The 21555-nt window shown below is 43.4% G+C and overlaps 1 protein-coding gene across 1 annotated transcript in view; it reads left to right on the top strand.

Annotated features, from left to right (window-relative positions):
• Positions 1–21555, top strand: part of ADAMTS18 (ADAM metallopeptidase with thrombospondin type 1 motif 18) — a 145005-nt gene that overhangs the window by 109197 nt on the left and 14253 nt on the right. Inside the window, 4 exon segments of the mRNA XM_043898096.1 lie at positions 13052–13193; positions 15679–15805; positions 19297–19501; positions 20928–21113. Coding sequence (XP_043754031.1) covers positions 13052–13193; positions 15679–15805; positions 19297–19501; positions 20928–21113 — 660 coding nt within the window.

Here is a 21555-nt window from a genome sequence, read left to right as displayed (position 1 = left end):
TGGACAGTAAGGAGATCCAACCAGTCCATCCTAAAGGAAATCAGTCCTGAATATTCATTGGAAGGACTCATGCTGAAGCTGAAACTCCAATACTTTGGCCACATGATGTGAAGAGCTGACTCATTAGAAAAGACCCTGATGCTGGGAAAGATTGAAGGCAGGAGGAGAAGGGGGTGGCAGAGGATGAGATGGTTGGATGGCATCACTGACTCAATGGACATGAGTTTGAGTAAACTCTGGGAGTTGGTCATGGACAGGGAGGCCTGGCGTGCCACAGTCCATGGGGTCGCAAAGAGTTGGACACGACCGAGCAACTGAACTGAACAGAACATGTAGCCAAATCATTATAGTCACAGGTCTTTAAGGAATGTAAAGAGCGAGTTTCAGTATGTGGATCCCATTCTTTTTGAAGCAACATGAGTTTGAACAGGAAGCACCTCTTTAAACTGTGGGTGATACAGGTCCCTCTGATACTACTGTGTCATTCTGCATGAGGCACTTAAACTGTCTGATAATAGTTTATGATAATTTGGGAAATAATTTCCCCAGGCTAAACTAATATTCTCTGCTCTGTCCTATAGCACTATCCTGAAACACTTCTAAGCACCTGAAACACTCTATTGTTGAGAGATCTTTGTAGCTTCCATAGTCAGCATAGTATCTAGAACATCATAGGCACTCAAAAAAAAAAAAAAATAGTGAATGAGTGACATCTGATGAGAAAATTCATTCATTCATTTAAAGAGTAGAATCTTCTTTCCAAGTTGAAAAATCATCCATGGAGACAACAAATAAATCAAGTGACAGGTGACTTTCTCTGACCCAAGTCAAGAGTGACAAGGCCAGTCTCTCCTCCCTATTTCTGCCCCAAACCACCATCATAATCTGAAGTTCTCTGAAATGCTTCTGCGGTACACATTTTAAAAACCACTGGATTTCCTCATCTCTTAGGACTAGTCTTAGAACTGTACCCTTAAAAGTTAAGTACGGTGAGAGGCATTTAAAGTATTGAAATTTGATCTCCTCAGTTGCATTTGAGGAATCAGTCTGCTTTCTAAAAGGCTTGCTTTTCCCAAAGTGAATAATTTACGCATAAGAACTTGCTGACCAGTTAGCTCACAGCTGACTCACCTTGATTTGGGGGAACAGCAACTTGCCCTTTGAGGGTGGGGGATTAACTGGATCTTTTCACTTATTTCTGGGTGTTTCCTGGTACACAGCAGGAGTAATATAGTCCTGGAAAAGTCTGACTGCTGTCAGTGAACCCCAAGAAATAAGTGCATGGCCTGACATCAAATAAAAGTGTCCTCTGCTTCTGGTTATCTTTATATGTCAGAACTTTATGGAATGTCTTCATAGGGAAGCTCAGTTTAAATGGAAAACAGGCTTTCACTTTTATCATTGAGTCACGTGCCTGCCCTGTTTTCAGATGGTCTCTTGGAAAGAACTTCATTCTCCTTGGAACCCGGATCCCACAGGGTCCACCATTTGCAACAGGTGGACATCAGTTTAGACTGTGCTAGCCTCCTTGATTTCCTCGGTGGCCAAGAGGAAATTCCTTAGGGAAATTAAGGATTCATATGATTGTCTGAGGTCTTAAATTTTTAGGCATTATTTAAGTCCATCAATCAAATTTTTATTTCAAAGTACAAACATACATGTATTACATGTAAAAGACTTGGAGAAACAGACTTCATTTTCATGATCCTGTATCCTATTTCTGCCTCAGCCAGGGGAAAACAACTCATACACATGCACACCCCAGCTCAGAAAGAAATCAATATTGATTTGGCAACTACACACTTTCTGAGATCACTACAGACACAGTTATTATAAACTAGATAATTTCCACATCTTTCTGTATGTCAGCTTATCCCCCACAGCATGAGTCTGGCATAGAGTCTAAGGAATTTCTTATTGAACTAGTGCACTCATTAGTCATCTCAAAGATTGAAAAGTCAGCTTATATTTCAGTAGTTTTCAGTATATTATATATGGACCTGACAATTTATTTGACTGAGTTTGAGAACACAAGAAAAACTGAATCTTTGTTACTTGTGCATCCCACATACCTAAATTCTGTGTGTGTGTGTCTTGTATAAGGAATTAAATTTTGAAGTGGTCCAGTTCAGTTCAGTTCAGTCGCTCAGTCATGTCTCACTCTTTGTGATCCCATGAACTGCAGCACACCAGGCCTCCCTGTCCTTCACCAACTCCTGAAGTTTACTCAAACTCATGTCCATTGAGTCAGTGATGCCATCCAACCATCTCATCCTCTGTCCTCTTTTCCTCCTGCCTTCAATCTTTCCCAGCATCAGGGTCTTTTCTAATGAGTCAGTTCTTCACATCATGTGGCCAACGTATTGGAGTTTCAGTTTCAGCATCAGTCCTTCCAATGAATATTCAGGACTGATTTCCTTTAGCATGGACTGGTTGGATCTCCTTGCAGTCCAAGGGACTCTCAAGAGTCTTCTCCAACACCACAGTTCAAAAGCATCAATTCTTCGATGCTCAGTTTTCTTTATACTCCAACTCTCACATCCATACATAACTACTTGGAAAACCATAGCCTTGACTAGACAGACCTTTGTTGGCAAAGTAATGTTTCTGCTTTTTAATATGCTGTCTAGGTTGGTCATAACTTTTCTTCTAACGAGCAAGGGTCTTTTAATTTCATGACTGCAATCACCATCTGCAGTGATTATGGAGCCCAAGAAAATAAAGTCTGTCACTGTTTCCCCATCTATTTAACATGAAGTGATAGGACCAGATGCCCTGATCTTAGTTTTCTGAATGTTGAGTTTTAAGCCAACTTTTTCACTCTCCTCTTTCACTTTCATCAAGAGGCTCTTTAGTTCTCCTTCACTTTCTGCCATAAGAGTGGTGTCATCTGCATATCTCAGGTTATTGATATTTCTCCTGGCAATCTTGATTCCAGCTTGTGCTTCATCCAGCCCAGCGTTTCTCATCAGGTACTCTGCATATAAGTTAAATAAGCAGGGTGACAATATACAGACTTGACATACTCCTTTCCCGATTTGAAACCAGTCTGTTGTTCCATGTCCAGTTCTAACTGTTGCTTTCTGACCTGCATACAGATTTCTCAGGGGGCACATCAGGTGGTCTGGTATTCCCATCTGTTTAAGAGTTTTCCACAGTTTGTTGTAATCCACACAGTTTCTTGCTTTTTCAATGATCCAACAGATGTTGGCAATTTGATCTCTGGTTCCTCTGCCTTTTCTAAATCCAGCTTGAATATCTGGAAGTTCACAGTTCACATACTGTTGAAGCCTGGCTTGGAGAATCTTGAGCATTACTTTGCTAGCATGTGAGATGAGTGCAATTGTGCGGTAGTTTGAGCATTCTTTGGCATTGCCTTTCTTTGGGATTGGAATGAAAACTGACCTTTTCCAGTCATGTGGCTGCTGCTGAGTTTTCCAAATTTGCTGGCATATTGATTGCAGCACTTTCACAGCATCATCTTTTAGGATTTGAAATAGCTCACCTGGAATTCCATCACCTCCACTAGCTTTGTTCATAGTGATGCTTCCTAAGGCCCACTTGACTTTGCATTCCAGGATGTCTGGCTCTAAGTGAGTGATCACACCATTGTGATTATCTGGGTCATGAAGATCTTTTTTGTACAGTTCTTCTGCGTATTCTTGCCACCTCTTCTTAATATCTTCTGCTTCTGTTAGGTCCTTACCATTTCTGACATGGCAGAAATGTGAAAACTGAAGTTCAGAGTTGAAAGTTACACCTCCCTTTGTTGAAAAATAATCATTTAATCTGAAGTGTGTGTGTGTGTGTGTGTGTGTGTGTGTGTGTGTGTATACATATATATGTGAAAAGTGAAAGTGTTTGTCGCTCAGTCATGTCTGAGTCTTTGCAACTCCTCAGACTATAGCCCACCAGGGTCCTCTGTCCATGGGATTCTCCAGGCAAGAATAGCGGAGTGGGTTGCCATTCCCTTCTCCAGGGGATCTTCTTGACCCAGGGATTGAACCCAAATCTCCTGCATTGCAGGCAGATTCTTTACCATCTGAGCCACTAGGGAAGCCCATATATACATATGTACACAAATTATATATATGTATGTGTATATATATGTGTGTGTGTGTGTGTGTGTGTGTGTGTATGTATATATGTATGTGTGTGTATATATATATATGCTGGGCATTTGGAGTATGACTGAAAACTTAATGTTTTTCCACTTTGAGATTGAGATATGGATAATATAAAGTCAGTAATTTTGTCTTTTGTTTAAGTACAATGCAAAAGGCCCATTTAGTATATAATTTTAAAGGGCCTTGGCAATGAGAATTAAAAACAGAAATTCTTTTTTCTCATGGCTAGTGAAGGTGTCTACTTAGAGATGATAACGTTGTGTAGAAGTGACTGAAGATCAGCTGTTTTGTTAGCTGTTGCGTGCTAGCTCTCTCCCCCCAGCTCTGCTCCTGCCTCCCCTCCGTCCTGTCTCCCCTCCCAGCTGCCTCTCCCTTTTCTTCTTCCTCTCCTTTATTCTGTGTCTCTGCCTCTGTTTCTGTCTGTTTCTCTCTCACACGCAGTCACACACAAGCACACACAACAACCAATGAGTCATATTCCCCGTCAAACTGTCGTGAAGTTGGAGGGTAGGTGAGGAAATTCATCATGAGTGTTTCATTATAAAGTAACTTCATCCCTGTCTGATAAACAGTGATTCATGCTGACATGATAACACAGGTTGCTAGTCTAAGACTGAAATATGATCATCTGTGTTTTTACAGCATTCCTTTTTTTAGGGGAAAAAAAAAAGTCTTAAAAATAAAAGCTCCCCTTCACGTTAAGGGTTTTTTTATTCCCCTCTCTGTTAAGAGGCCAGAAGGGAGTGCTTAACTCTTTGAAAGCCCATTCCCAATTAATCATGTACCAAGGGAGAGTGCCGCTGACCACTACAACAACCTTTTTAACGACAGCAAATGAGAAATAGGTTAACCACAGGTCAGTTTCAAGGCAGAAAAAGACATCTCAAGAAAATTACTATCATAAACAACTTCCGCCACTCTTTGGCCAAAGGCGATGATGGGTGGGTTGGGGGGTGGGGACCAGGTGGATGGGCACATTGACCCCTGAGTTGATGGGGTGGGAGTGTCATGGGCAGGGATGTCCCTTCCATCTGGCTCCTTCCTCGTGACCCTGCTGCCTGCATCCCTTCCCCCATGGGGCAGGGGCCGAGATGAGCAAAGCTGTTCCTCGTGATAGCGGGATAGCGTCCGTGTCGGGAGGGAGATTAGCCGCGGAGCAGGGGCGGCGTGGAGACCCGGCTCGCGGGAGAGGCCGAGCAGCAGCGAGGACTAATTGAGAACATATGGCGGGGACCCCAGGCTCCAGAGGACGGGTCAGATGTGCTCCTGCGATGCCGCGTCGCTTCTCCCGCGGCTGCCGTCCGCCGTTTGAAGTGTGGGCCTCCAGTTAATTCACGGCAAATACTTCTGTGACAGGTCGGAGCGCGCTTTCTCTCCCCTAAACTCCTAGGAATGTGGATGAGTTGAATTAGAATTGTAGTCAAGGTTCAATGTGTCAGCCCACACCTTTGAAGCCGCCTCGTAGATGGACTTCCAAGGCCCCGGTCAGGGTCTTTGTGGTGCTGCGCCCTGTCAAATCTGACTCACTTGCAGCTCATCCTAGAGATGACACCTGCTCGTGTTCTTCAGGCTTTGAAGCAAACAAGAAGCCGGGGACAACTGGCTGATTTTTCACATCACGAGGCTTCCCAGAAAATCACAGGATCGGACAGAATCATGAACTCGCGCCACAAAAACGATTCCTTCTCTGACATAGTCAACATGTAACGTCCTGCAAAATGCATCCTTTATCGGAAGGGGTCAATCTGCAAAGTGGGTTGAATTTCAGCAGTTAAAACGGTATTTAAAACAAACATTTCTGTAAATGAAGGGGGAAATGGATTAAGGATCACAAATCCTTAAATCAGATATTAGCATGTTCAAGAAGGGACATTTTAAGATTAGAGCCCGATAGCACAATGTATATGTTAGAGCATGTTATTGGATCCCAGTGACAGTATCTTTTCAGTGTTCCTCCAGTCTTGAGAATTTTAAATTAGAATCCTAGACATGACATTTCAGAGCTGGAGGTGCAGTGTCCTGAGAGTTAAGAGGTCAAGTTTGCAAGCCGTGCAGTATCAGAAACTTGAGTTCCCCATGCTGTTACTTACTGCTGCTGCTGCTAAGCTGCTTCAGTTGTGTCTGACTCTGTGTGACCCCATGGACTGCAGCCCACCAGGCTCCTCCATCCATGGGAGTTTCCAGGCAAGAGGACTGGAGTGGGTTGCCATTTCCTTCTCCGGTTTCTACTTACTAGCTGCATTCATCTACAAGACTAGGGTATTAATAGCACTGTGCCCTCCTCACGGTATTGTTATTAACTGTAAAAGAGATAATACTGTACAATGCTTTGCCTGGCATAAACACCGTAAGTATGGCTATTATTGTTTTTTAAAGCTATCAGGTACATTATTACATTATTGAAGATGAGAAATAAGCTTCCAAGCCTGCCCTAAATAAAAAGCTGGTCTTTAGAACCTAACTATAACTCTTTAGTTTCCACGGGAGGGTTTGTTGTTTGGTCACTAAGTCATGTTCAACTCTTTGCGACCCCATGGACTGTGGCACACCAGGAGTTTCTCTATCTCCTGGAGTTTTCTCAAACTCATGTTCATTAAGTCGATGATGCCATCCAACCATCTCATCCTCTGTCGTCCCCTTCTCCTCCTGCCCTCGATCTTTCCCAGCATCAGGGTCTTTTCCAGTGAGTCGGCTCTTTCCATCAGGCGGCCAAAGTAATGGAGCTTCAGCTTCAGCATCAGTCCTTCCAATGAATATTCAGGATTGATTTCCTTTAGAATTGACTGGTTGGATCTCCTTGCAGTACAACAGACTCTCAAGAGTCTTCTCCAGCACCATGGTTTGAAAGCATCAATTCTTCGGCACTCAGCCTTCTTTATGGTCCAGCTCTCACATCCATACATGACTACTGGAAAAACCATAGCTTTGACTAGATTGACCTTTGTCAGCAAAGTGATGTCTCTACTTTATAATATGCTGTCTAGGTTTGTCACAGCTTTTATTCCAAGGAGCAGGCATCTTTTAATTTCATAGGAGGATTAGGACAACTTCTTTAAATGAAAAACATAGGCCTTCAATAATGAAACAAAGATGAAGTTGGTTGAAGGCATTTTATAGTTTGCATATTAAAAAATAAAAGTGGGAGTGAAAGCGAGCTATTTACCCAAGATTACTCAGTATGTCGTTTATTTTAACCTGTGTGCACCCCAAGCAGAACCCGCATGCCCTCCTTCAGAGGGGAGCTGGTCGAGTCCAGCCGCGTCTGTGGTTTTCCAGCTTAAGCTGTAAATTTTACCACTCCGCAGCCTGTGGTCAGAGCTGCCGAGCGCTGCGTCTAAAGTCAGGTGGTTCGTCTGTTCAAGGTAGACATTGAACAGCTCTTCTGTGGGCCTGGAAGCATTTAAGGAGGTTGCTTGCCAGCTGTAAATTAAGAGACTCAGTGCCAGTTGGCTGGAAAGTTCTCTGGCCTGAGCCCAGTTAAGTAGACTGAATTGCTGGCGACCTTTCGGAATGTGTGCACTTCGCAGCCGGCCACGCGGTTCTCTGGGCCGCGCGGGGATGGTGTGCTGTGATGCCGCCGGGGGAGGTGTTGGGGAGTGGTGTCCGCAGGACCCGGGGGGTCTCCGGGTTCTCCACTGGTGCTGAAGAAAGTTACTGACGGTGCTTGACAGGACTGCTGAAAATACTTTAAAATAGATGTCAGTGGCGGGGATGAGCGTTTCCAGATGACGTGTTGTTTCAGAGGCGCTTGGAATCCGGGCTGTGTGGTTATCTCACGTCATCCCGAGGTCCCCTTGCTTCCGAGCTTCGGGTGGGACAGGCTGTCTGCGGTCACGGTGGTGGTCGTGGTCACTCAGGTGTAGACAGACCTGCCAAATTCATTCTCCATCTGAGAAGAGTGGTCAAAGCCGGCGTTAGACCACGGGGCCATTTAGAACTTGGAGCCTTTTTAACTGTGTTTTAAACTGATGCAGGTGAGAAAACCTCAGCCTTAAGGTCGGGCTGAGGTGGCTTCTTGGATGCAGACCCCTCCGAGTCACTGGGGACCTTGGTCTCAGAAGTGCCCTGTGATTGGTTTAATAGTCTGTTGTCACCAACTTGAAATCCTTAATCACTTTTTAAAACAAGGGGCCTTTCATTTCCATTTTGCCCTGGGCACACCCCCCCCCCCCACACACACATACACACACACAAATTATGTAGCCATTCCTGAGGGTGGAATTGACTTTTTGAAAACAAAGTCTAGTCTTTTTTTAGAACGGGGTGAAGGACAGACTCACAGAGATTGTTTTAGCCAGACAGACAGTCTGTTTCTAGAGGACTGGCTAGTATAGGCATCAGACGGTAAAAGATAAGATGACTGCTATGTAGTTCACTCTTGTTACTTTGTTCCTCATACGGGGTGAAGAAAAGGGCAGAGAATGCTTTAATTATCATTGAGAAGCAGATAATGTGATTGGCAAATACTCATCTTTTATGTGTTTAATCTTGGCATTTATTTGTTTAAATAATTACTTTCTTTAAGAAGCCTTTATGAGCTGATGTTAAAATAAATTCTGCAGTCAGCTTTCTGCTGGTTTATACAAATATTGTCTTTTAGCCTACGTGATTACACATACAATTCTCCTGTGACCTTCCAGATTGTTGTTTAATCGCTCAGTCGTGTCTGACTCTTTGCAACCCTGTGGACTGCAGCCCACCAGGCTCTTCTGTCCATGGGATGGAGTGGGTGCCGTTCCCTTCTCTAGGGGAGGATCTTCCTGAATGAGAGATCAAACCCGAGTCTCCTGCTTGGCAGGCAGATTCTCTACCACTACGCCTGGGAAGCCCAACCTTCCAGATGCACAGACACTATAATGATGCTGTGAGCCCCTGGATTTGGTTTCTTTTTAATGTTTATTTAGTTAGTTGGCTGCCTCGGTTGTGGCACGTGGGACCCTTCCTGCAGCACATGGACTCTAGTTGTGATGTGCGGGCTTTAGTAGCTGTGGCACCAGGACTGAGTTGCTCCAAGGCATGTGGGATTTTAGTTCCCCAACCAGGAATCAAACCTGTGTTCCTTGTATTGCAAGGCAGATTCTTAACCACTGGACCACCAGGGAAGGCCCTGATTTTTTTTTTTAAGTTGAGAATCATATTCATTTGTGCATTCAATAAATGCATTAGTATGTCCAACCAACAAAATATAAACTGTATGTCCTATAGGCCATTGGCTGTAAAACTGTAATAGTAATACATTTGTTATTTTTCATTTTCTTTGCATTTCTATTGGGGGTCCCCTATGGGAGTGGAAGCCAGGAACCAGTTTGAATGCGGCGGGGAATGGGCGGTCCTAGAAAGTGGAGATAAGTGAGCGGATTTCTTTACCTAGCGCACCTGGACTTGAGTTGTCTGTCTGAGGTGCGTGTGTGACGCGACTCCTCTGTATCGCGATGGGGCCTGCATCGTGAACCCTGCTGGTGTGACTCGCGGTTTACCTGTATCCCCGCCACGTGTGCGCTGGTGATATGCTGCGTTGTTTTCTCCCACAGAATCTCAGCATTACTATTTCACAAGGAAACTAGCAACCATAGGAGTTACACTTGACAACATAAGTGGGAAAAAGTTTGAAAAAGAATAGGTACATGTGTATGTATAACTGAATCACTTTTCTGTACACCTGAAACTAACTATTCATCACCTATATTCCAAGATAAAAAGTTAAAAAAAACAAAACCATGGCTTTTACATTTGAGATGCTCTTTCACTGGAGGAGAAATTGAGTTGAAATACCAATGAGCATCAGTATTACCTTCTAAATGTAAAACTCCTCTCAAAATTCTCACTTAATTGTGAATAAAGGTCTGAAGTGTCTGTGGATACATCACATGAAGACATTACAGAAACACTGCAAAAATCTTATTTATTCAAAATGTATGAAATGTTATAACTGAACACGTGATTCCAAGAACAGTTTGTATGACTTAGCTGTGAAAATTTTAGAAAGCAAAGACTAGAACTAAGACTCCTAAGACCTTGATTTTGAGAAGGTTTTCCTTGGTGACTAATGCGAATTTGGCATTTGTCAGTTTCAATGGTACTACCTGTTGTGACTTGTTTGGTTTCTGCTTTGGATGGGGGTGAGGGAAACAAGGACCCATCTATTAACAGTTGGTTTTTTCTGGGAGGCAGCAAGATTTTATTTTGCTGGCTGACAAGGATGACTGCACCATGGAATCTTCGGAATAGGCCCTGATACTTCTGGAGACATTTAAGCTGATAGTAACGTGGAAGCCATTTCATAGCAGCCCAAGGAGTGGTCTGGCACAATGGAGGTCCTTGAACCGCGGCCACCCACCCAGCTTTAATTGAGGTGGGCTCCCACCAGACAGAGAGCGAGCCAGGGGTTCCTATTTTTAACTGGAAATCTGCTTTGCTTTGGGGGCATGAATGCCCAGCTCTGGTGGTAACAGATTTTCCACAAGACTCATGGGATGGGAGAGAACCAGCTATTTTTACCCATGCCTTGAATTTGAAGGGAAAAAAGAGACATAGTTAGGAAAAGAGAGGATCAGCAAAGGAGGCTAATAATGTGTTTGCCCACACCAAAAAGAAAGTGATCTCCAGACACAGAGAACAAATTTATGGTTACCAAAGGGGAAAGGGGGGAGAGATAAGTTGGGAGTTTGGGATTAATAGATACACACTACTATATATAAAATAGATAAACAACAGGACCTACTTATGGCACAGGAAACTGTATTCAGTATCTTATAATAACCTATAATGGAAAAGAATCTGAAAAAGAATATGTATATATAGAGAGAGACTTATAGATATGTGTGTGTGTGTATTGTGTGTATATGGCTAGATCACTTTGCTGTACATCTGAAACTAATACAACATTGTAACTCAGCTATACTCCAATGAAAAACAAATACAAAACAAGGTGATATCTTGCAGTCTTTAGGCACATTTTGTTGGTGTGTCTAAGTTCTATTTTAAGCTCATTTACCAGTCACCTGTGTGATCTTGCACAACTTCTTTCTTCTCAGGTTTTTTTTTTTTTTGGTGAAAAATTAGCTACATTCTAGAGTTGTTAGAGGACTCTTTTGAGATAATGCAGCGCAAAAGCCCAACAGAGTGTCTGACATCCACAAATGCCTGTAAACGATGGCTCTTTCAGTTGCCACACCTGTTAGGGTCAGATTTATCCCAGGTCCTAGCCCCTTTGAAGTCCAATCCATTCCAGTACCAACCCCTACTTCTGATCATGTCTCTTTTTGTCTTATCTGCTCATCCTAGTACAGTTAGCAGACATATACTCTTGGGCAAATTCTCTTTGGGAGTCCTATTGGAAATCTGCCTGGATTCTGGAGTTAGTGATAGGTGATTCTAAGTGGGGTATTTATTCTAAGGTTTTATGTGTGCTTCTTTTGTGCCTAACACCTGCTGGCATCCTGGAGACGGGTTATAAGTTGTGGGCCAGAATAAATCATAAAAACTTATATATGTGGATTGAGTTTCAACCCCTGGCAGCTCAGATGATAAAGAATCTACCTGCAATGCAGGAAACCCAGGTTCGATCCCTGGGCCGGGGAGATACCCTGGAGAAAGAGTTGGTTATGCACTCTAGTATTCTTGCCTGGAAAACCCCATGGACAAAGGAGCCTGGTGGGCTTACAGTCCATGGGGTCACAAAGAGTCAGACGTGACTGAATGAAGAACACTTCATTATTTGTGGGGCGCCAGTGTGTGTGAGAACCATGCTAGGCTTTCAAGTTTAATGTGAAGGTTAAAACTTCATAGTTTGACCTCCCTTCAGCATAAAGATCTATTTTCTTGCATTCTTAATTGGGTTTACCCAGAACTGAGGGTCATGGGCTTATAGCAAATGTATTGTTCCCCTACTAGCCTTCCACATCACAGCTTTGACTATCTGGAGCTACACATTTTAAAGTATCATGGGCAGACTTCCAACCAACATAAAATGTCCTTGGGAACAATGACATGAACCAGCTCTGAGATCAAAATGTCGTTCATTTCAGTCTCTTAGTCATGTCCAACTCTGTGACCCCATGGACTGCAGCATGTTAGGCCTCTCTGTCCATCACCATCTCCCAGAACTTACTCAAACTCAAGTCCATCAAGTCAATGATGCCATCCAACCATCCCATCCTCTGTCGTCCCCTTCTCCTCCCACCTTCAATCATTCCTAGCATCAGGGTCTTTTCCAAAGAGTCAATTCTTTGCATCAGGTGGTCAAAGCATTGGAGTTTCAGCTTCAGCATCAGTCCTTCCAATGAATATTCAGGACTTATCTCCTTCAGGATGGACTGGTTGGATCTCCTTGCAGTCCAAGGGACTCTCAAGAGTCTTCTCCAACACCACAGTTCAAAACCATCAATTGTTTGTTGTTCAGCTTTCTTTATTGTCCAACTCTCACATCCATACATGACTACTGGAAAAACCATAGCTTTGACTAGACGGACCTTTGTTGGCAAAGTAATGTCTCTGCTTTTTAATATGCTGTCTAGGTTGCTCATAGCTTTTCTTCCAAGGAGTAAGCATCTTTTAATTTCATGGCTGTAGTCACCATCTGCAGTGATTTTGGAGCCCAAGAAAATAAAGTCTGTCACTGTTTCATTGTTTCCCCATCTATTTGCCATGAAGTGATGGGACCAGATGTCATATCTTGGTTTTCTGAATGTTGAGTTTTAAGCCAACCTTTTCACTCTCCTTTAACTTTCATCAAGAGGCTCTTTAGTTCTTCACTTTCTGCCCTAAGGGTAGTGTCATCTGCATATCTGATGTTATTGATATTTCTCCCAGCAATCTTGATTCCAAAATGTTGTAGAAATATCTTTAAAATGTTCAGTGAGGTTTCTGGAATTCCAGGGTCTGACCCGCATCTTGATCTCTGATTTGTATCTTATACTGTCCAGATTCTCATGCAAGGCAAAAACCCAGGAATAGCTTGGAAGTATGCACTTCCCAAGGTCACGAATGGAACTCTGCCAGCCTCAAAAAGACACAGCTACGCCTGGAACACAGTGCAGACAGATTGCTCCGTCTCCTGTGGGGGAGGTAGGTTTCCCAATTCTGTCTTCCACATCTTCTCTTAAAACAGGTTCTCCCACTCCAGACCTCTTTCAATTGTCTGGTTGAAATAAGCAACAAAAGAACTATCTTTATGAGAACTGTCACTGTTTAGAGGGAAAAAATCAAATATTATTTGTACTCTTTGGGGATTTTCCTATGTATTAATAGAAACAAACCAACTCAAGCAAATCTCAAGTCAGCTACAACCAGGACTCGAAAATGATGCATCTGAAACTTCCAGGGGGGGAAAATATAAAACATGTGTCCCTTTATTATAAATATGTGGATTGACAGGTTGATTTGTCAGCCAACAGTTTTCTTTCTTTCTGTCCTGGCTTTTCCATTGTTGTCAACTTTCCAGGGGGAGTTAGAGAAGGTAGGCGATAGACAGTGAAAACACACGCAAGGCAGGCTTAAGGCAGAGAGCTAACACGTGGAGGCGGTGGTAGTCTATCCCCCCAGGGGTGGTGTCAACAAAATCCCTGTAGGCAAGTGGATGCAATCTGAGAAATAACCCTTGAAGGAAGGAAGAGTCACAGCCAGCCCCTCAGTGAGCAGAAGGGAGGCAATTTATTTAGACCTAAGAACATCACATATTTGTTGCTAAGTCAGTCTCTCTCACACTTGCCCCTTTGGGAAGAAGGCTGAAAGTCCGTAAATAAGTCCATGACGTGAAACCAAAGCGTGAAGGCTGGTCTGTCACTGCCTCATGCTCAGAGTGCCTGGTGACGGCAGGACTTCCTCCCGTGTCCTTTCCACTGGGCGAGACGGGGCATCTTGGGACCAGAGACAGAGCAGAGACAGAGAAAAGGAAGAAATTCTTATGTCTCTGAGGCCTGTTCTTTGGCTGCCTGTGCTAGTTAACAAAATAGGAGAAATACTTATTTTTTTTTTAAGATAGAATAATTTTAATATATTTAATATATTTATAAATATATATATTTCATATGCATATTAATACATATTATATTTAATATATAAAGGATTCATATTTTAATAATTATTAATAAACAGGAATATATTATTGATATACATTTTAAAAGCAATATGCTATAAAGAAGAAAATAATCTCCCATAATCCTTTAATCAGCAGTAGCCAACATTAATACTTTGGCCTATATCATTCTATACTTTTTCTGAAGCAAACATAAAAAATGCATGTGTTTTACCTACTCAGACACACACCACACATATCATTTGATCTGTTTTTTAAGGAACAGAAGCCATGCTATAGCCATATCTTTATGCTCTTTTTCATGTAGTGTTTGAGCGTAATCAGTTGTTCATACATTGAATAGTCTTTAAGATCATTTTCAGTAATTTTTTGGTATCCAGGGAATGCAGACTTTCTTGGAAAGGAGAGAGAGTCCATTTTCCACTTACAGGGAATAAATGCAACCAAAGGGATGACGTTGGACAAATGCATTGTGGGATTCTCCCTTGCCTTGAATTAGCAACCCCTTCATGTGACTCACAGACCATGGTGTGTCTGAGGCATAAGAGGAGTTCAAATGAATACATTCTCCAGAAGCAAACTCTTAACTGTAGAGCGTCCCGATGTTTTGATCAGTTCCTCCTGAACATAATGGAGAAGGAAATGGCAACCCACTCCAGTGCTCTTGCCTGGAAAATCCCTTGGACAGAGGAGCCTGGTAGGTTACAGTCCATGGGGTTGCAAAGAGTTGGACACGACTGAGCGACTTCACTTTCCTTTTCCTTTTCCTGAATATAAACCCACTTCAACCTAATCATTCTAGCAGGACTTTTCATTGTTGCTCAGATTCCATTTTAAGGAAAAGTCCATGTGAATAAAAACAATTAAAAGAGGAGGCAGGCTTCCTATATGGGGAGCTGTCAAATACAGTTACTCACAGAAAACTGTACATCTCCGATGAGAGGTCCTAAAATGAACATTGAAAGCCAGGCAGTAGGGTGAAGAGACAGAAAACAAAAAACAGTCATGATGAACAGGTATGAATACATAGTCAGTGAGTGCAACCACAGTCTAATATATACACCACAGTCTTATGGAAGTAAAAGTTGCTTCATGAAAACACAGAATCTTAGAGTTTCCACAATTAATTCACCCATGATTTTTCTTTGAAGAGCATTTTTAATTAGATACGTGCAATGTGAATTAAAGCTTGTGAGACATTTCCCTTTATAGCTGCCCTATTTTCAAAAGGTCGTTTTTATCGCTGTATGATTCTAGAATCCATGGTGGTCTTGAAAACTAAGAAGCTGCATCTTAAAAATATTAAACTATGTAAGCAGTTATCTCGGGGGAGGTGGAGTCAGAAGTGGGATTCACGTGTGTTGTAAATGTTTTCAAATAAAGTGTTTTCACGCAATATTTGCATTCTGTCTTCAGTAAAATATCAGAACCCTGGTACATGGGCAGCTAAACTTGGAAACTAAATGGCATTGGTTATCTGTAGTTTTCACTTGGTAACTTTTGATGTCTCATCAGGTTACATAAGTGTCAAGGCCGTTTGCTTACGAGATCAAAACACTCAAGTCAATTCCTCATTCTGCAGTGCAAGAGCCAGGCCAGCAACTGAACCCAAAATGTGCAATGCCTTTTCCTGCCCGGCCTAGTAAGTCATCTGGGAATGTCTCTCTGGTTGCACTTGTACTTCTGTGCTTTATCATTGATATGAGATGATTGAAGCCACTGTCAATGCCTCTGATCAAAAGTGATTCAAACGTAGAAAGAATAACCCTCACCCCCTAAAAAGTCAATAGAAGAAAGAGACGATAGTTGGCATTAAAATATGTAACTTGAAAAACACAAATTTACTTTAGACACTCAGACCCTGTCTATGCCAGTGTAATCCTGTGGTTAAAAAAGAAAAAAGGCATCTTTTTTTAACCTTTAGAGACCCCTCTTCTCTGAAGTAAGTCAAACAGATATTTAAATAACACAGAAACCTATATTAGCTAAATTTCCCTGCGGTTGTGCACTCAACTTTTATAGGGTCGTCCAAGAATTTAAAAATCATATTACTGTGCAACCCGTGAAACCTCACATGCAAATTACACAGTAGCAAGACTCAAAGTCAAAAGAAAGGGCTGGAGACCCAATGGTAACCCCATTTCTGATGAGGACACTGTGGGGATCTCAGTGGGTTTGCGATGGGATTGATTTTAGCCACGCTATTGTTTGAACACTAATTTTAAGTAATGTTTCCAAGCCAAATGGAGCCTCTTCTGGTTGATTTATCTTCTGCCAAGTGTATTTATATAGAGTTGACAGAGTTTCTTCTAAAGCAGTGCTGCACTCACTGATCCTTCTGATCATCTTAATAAGCAGTATTTGCTTTGTGGTGATGCAACTGTATTGTGCAATCTATTTTTCCTTGTAAAGAGTATATGTCATAATTGTTTGGGGCTTCAGCTACCCACCGATCCCCTATGCCCAACTGTCAACTCGGGTTTTCTCTTAGAATTTGGAACCAGCTGTATCCTGAACACAAAAAGGAGAAAGAAATTTGAGGGGCTTCTGTGGATTTATCTCTTTTGCCAAGAAATGTCTGGCTCTAAACATATCCAGTGGCTCTAATAAGCAGTGTTATCGACCCTTGTGGAATAATCTGTTCTAGATTAGATAGATGGGTTTGTGTATGTTTACGTACATGTAGGGATTGTCAAAACACTTAAATGGCAAACTTAAGTGAAAGTTTAAAGTGAAGTCGCTCAGTCATGCCCGACTCTTTGCGACCCCATGGACTGTAGCCTACCAGGCTCCTCCATCCATTGGATTTCCCAGGCAAGAATACTGGAGTGGGTTGCCATATCCTTCTCCAGAAGATCTTCCTGACCCAGGGATTGAACCGGGGTCTCCTGCATTGTAGGCAGACGCTTTACTGTTGAGCCACCAGGGAAGGCAAGCTACTGTCTTCTTATTTAAAGCCTCCTTTCCACCAGCCCCATGGACTATACAGTCCATGGAATTCTCCAGGCCAGAATACTGGAGTTGGTAGCTGTTCCCTTCTCTAGGGGATCTTCCCAACACAGGGCTTGAACCCAGGTCTCCTGCATTACAGGCAGATTCTTTACCAGCTGAGCCACAAGGGAAGCCCAGGCAAAGACAGGGACCCCATTCGTATGTACATCCATGAAGAGGGAGAGAGCATTGGTCATGCTTAGCTCCTAGAACTTTCCTGATGACCCCATGTATTAGGAGAAACAATATTCTGTGCAGTGACAAAGTTCTCTGGCTATTTGAAAGCAGAGGGTCCCCTGCAATGACTACAGAGCTGGAGTGGTGAACTGGACAGACTCTCTTGCTGTGTTTCTCTTTTTGCCACCTCTGACTTCTCACAGCATTTCCTGCCGAGTAATGGGATCTTTTAGGGACTGTTCCTCAGCAGGGATATACTAGGTGTCAAACCTTAGACCGTTAGAATTCTAAGGACAGAGGCGTTCATCTGATCTAGGCCCATTGTTTTCCCTGTAACAACCATGTGATATGCCCTGAGAGCATGCCAGGTCCTCAGTTCAGGACTGGAAATGGAGATGAGTAATTAGTAGTTCCTCCATCAGTGAACCCACCATCTAATGGAAGAGGGGGATGTGTAAACAGATAACTGAGATGTCGTGAGATACGTGCTGTAAGAACAACACACGTGAAAAAAGCAGGAAGGGGACTCCCGTGGTGGTCCAGTAAGTCAGGACTCCACGCTTCCACGGCAGGAGGCATCGCAGTTTGACCCCTGGTTGGGGAAACTAAAATCCTGAAATGGAGAGTGAGCCTGGGCCCCACGTGTGGAGAACCAAGCGTGTCACAAAAAAAGTGTGTTATGCTTTTTCTAGTACTTTTCCAAATTCATCATATTTGCCACGTAAGGAAAGAAACTTGAATTTGGCGGACAAAAGTGACACCTGTATAGGCAAATGTTAAAACCAATAATCTCATGATAATAGATATCTTTTCTTTGCCTCTTACTGGAAGATAAAATGTTGTACAAACATGTATCACCTTTCATTCACTAAATTAGATAACATGGATTATGCAATGTTTTAAAATACTTGTAATCCTAGAACTTGTGTGGAAAGTTCTCCAGACCAACAGAAAGGTGTTTAACCTCACAACCTGGGCTTGAGGGTGGGGGAGCCAGAGCAAAAATAGCAGGACTAGGCAAATGCAATAGTGCAGAGATATAACAAAAGCATACTTGGTCCTCGTGATGTTTTATGTCTTCAAATAATACTTAGAACATTTGTGAACAGTGTTTGGACTCTGCTGCTTTGAAATGTGTCACCATCTTATCTGGTGGATCTTTTTAATGCTAGGCCTTTGAATCAGATGATTTCAGTTAATCCAAGGTGGTTGTTGAAAAGGATTCACGGTTTCAGATGATCACTCTTTAGTGTACACCAAGTCTCAGATACAACAGCTGTGAAAAAAGTGAGCTCGAAATCTTGAAATAAGGAACTTGAGGTTATACCTCCAACCCAACCGTAGACTTTAAGGCTAACCAGGAAAAGAGGTTGGGGGAACCGCCTACTTAGAAACATTCTTCGTGAGACCCTCTCTCAATGTGTCTCTCTTTTGCATGTGTGAGCACACACGTACACACGCACACCTCTCCCTTCTTCATTGATCTTGTGGTGTCGATAGTCTCATTATTATACTTTGTATTAACTTCTATTGTAGAAATGATCAGAAAGTATTGCTTTGATGTGTTCACACAGCCACCGCTTCCATAGGCAGCTTCATGGGAAGAGCCTTGTTTCACTCATTTTTCCCAACCCTAACGCCTGGGAGAGTCTCTGGCACAGGGTTAAAGATCCCAGTAAATTAGACTGAATCACTGAGAGTTCCAAATAGCACACATTTCTTCGCCTGTAGATAGCAGGAATGTATTTTTCCCCAGAACTATGGGGCAATAGACCACGATTCCCTACCAACAGACCATATTCTTATAGGCTTGAAAATCTATAGAAGAAGAATCAGTTGTTGGTTGTTGGTTCTGCAGTGGAGCGAAGGCTTCCATCAGGTGGCTAATCTTTCACAGTAACTGCTTTGGCATCGATGATCCAGAGTCTTAGCTTCCCCGGAAGTAATCCCGTCTCTCCCTGAAAGCTGGAAGCCAGGCGAATGGAGCGCCTGCAGCAGGTCATGCGGGGGAGGCCAGCAGAGCCGGAAGGTGCAGTGCGTCCAGAAGAAGCCCTTCCAGAAGGAGGAGGCCGTCCTGCACTCTCTCTGCCCGGTGAGCACGCCCACTCAGGTTCAAGCCTGCAACAGCCAAGCCTGCCCTCCGGAATGGAGCCCTGGGCCCTGGACTCAGGTAAGTGGGAATTACTGGAGTCGTGAGTCCTGTTCCCCGTGGAAAAGGAAGGAGACAAAAATACATGTGGTGTCTCTGCTTCCCCTCCAGAGGATCTCAGCTGTTTACACCTTCATGGGATCACACCCAGTCAGTGTGAATGGGCATTTTAATCAGCATTTTTTGTGATTTGTAGCCTTTTTGGTGATGGTCGTGCAGCCGGATAGGTGTCGCTAGTGGTAGAGGACCCACCTGCCATTAGAGACCGTGGCTCTGGAAACCATTTCAGAGGCAGATGGAAAAAGAAAGTCACAAATATAAATAAGAATTCTGTTGAATAAGAATTAACCACCTAGATGTCAGGACCATGAACGAGTGAGTTTCCGGTGCAGAGCCATGGTCTGACGTCAGACATCTTTGCTCATCTCCGCAACTTGGCAGGTGGCTGACTCATCATGTGACTCTCAGACGCCTCCCCTTTAAAATGGGATAATAGCAAGACGACCACTGGGAAGTCTCATCCTTCGTATTTGTAAGGGAGATGGAGACAGGATGCTGATATTATCAGACTTAACCAACCACAACAGAGAACATTCATTTAATGCTTTCTGTGTAATGATACACTTGAGTATATACCAGAGCCTATACTGCATGACCCTCTAACCACCCCAGGAGATAATTTCTGTCCTGGCTTTCAGAGTTGTGGTTCAAAAGCTGTTAAGATCACTTAGAAGACTTTTGAACCACAAATCTGAAAACCATGGAATAACTTGCTGCCTTTCTTATTTCACAGGTCTTATGGAGGTCAAGATAGTAGGAAGAGAAGAGTATTAGCAAAGTTATTCCCAAACATTTGATGAGCGTTGACTTAATTTTCCCTGAGAGTTAGCACAGTGCCCAGCCTAGAGATAGCAGAGGACAAGACAGATAGACAAGACAGACAGTAGGGCAAGATTTGGACACCCCCAACCCATTTTTATGAGTGCCATAGTCTGTGGCCGTTGATGTCAGACATATTATACTTCTATTATTCCTTGTCCAAATCACTGAAAATCCTCTTTAGCCAAATGTCCAGACTGACTGCTTTGTGCCAGCGAGAGACTCAGTTACAACAACAAATAGGCCTTGGACCGTTTTCCAGGTGGTTATCATGTGTGCTATGCACAGAAACCCTCTCTTCTCCATGAACAATAAAACCTGTCTTCAGATCTGGGACAACACAGCAGCCCCCGAGTGTTCAGATTGTTGAAGGAGATGCTAATCTGGACTCGGAGTCTCTGGATGGAGGAAAGATTTCTCCTACCAACTACAAGGAATTTTACTGGGCATTTGGTCCGAGTGCTTAAAAATAGCTTTGTAAACCCTGCATTAATGCTTTTCCAAGCATTCGCCTGCAACAGTCACTGGAGACTGGCATCTAATGGCTGTTTTCGGTTTTAATCTCGAGTGTTCTAAGACCTGTGGGCGAGGAGTGCGGAAGCGTGAAGTCACGTGTAGACGCGCGGCCGCAGCAGAGGCCGTGCCCGAGAGCGCGTGCGCCGGCGCCCCGAGACCGGACGCGCAGGAGGGCTGCGTGCTCGGACGCTGTCCCAAGAACAGCCGGCTCCAGTGGCTCATCTCTTCGTGGAGTGAGGTAGGAGGCCAGATGCACTCCTGGGGGTTTCTGAACTGCTCAGCTCATCCACCAGCATCCGGAGGCTTGCACACATATACCAGGTAGCTACTTATTGTTCATGCTCCCCCACTGATTTCTCCATGAAATCCCGATTATAAAACACCCGTCTCAGTGATGAGGCAACGCCTGGATGGTGGAGGTACCAAACCGCAGAAAGCGTGTGTATAAAAATACAGGTAAGGCGGGCGGAGTGCTGTGATGGGGTCTGTGATTGCCTCGGAAAGCTTGACCTTGGCAGAAGAGATTTTCCAGGGAGAGTGAGCGTGAGGGGTGAGCAGGAATCCGGCAAAGACGGGGTCGGGGCTGGTCAGACAAAGGGTGCGCCCTGTATGGGCAGAGCGGAGAGTATGCACAGGAGGAATGAATGGGGATGGGTAGAAGCTGGAGGCTTCCTCAAGCA

Source organism: Cervus elaphus, chromosome 4, assembly GCF_910594005.1.
Source record: "Cervus elaphus chromosome 4, mCerEla1.1, whole genome shotgun sequence".
Lineage (NCBI taxonomy): Eukaryota > Metazoa > Chordata > Mammalia > Artiodactyla > Cervidae > Cervus > Cervus elaphus.
The sequence above is the reverse complement of the archived record's forward strand: the minus strand, read 5'-3'. Positions and strand labels throughout refer to the sequence as shown.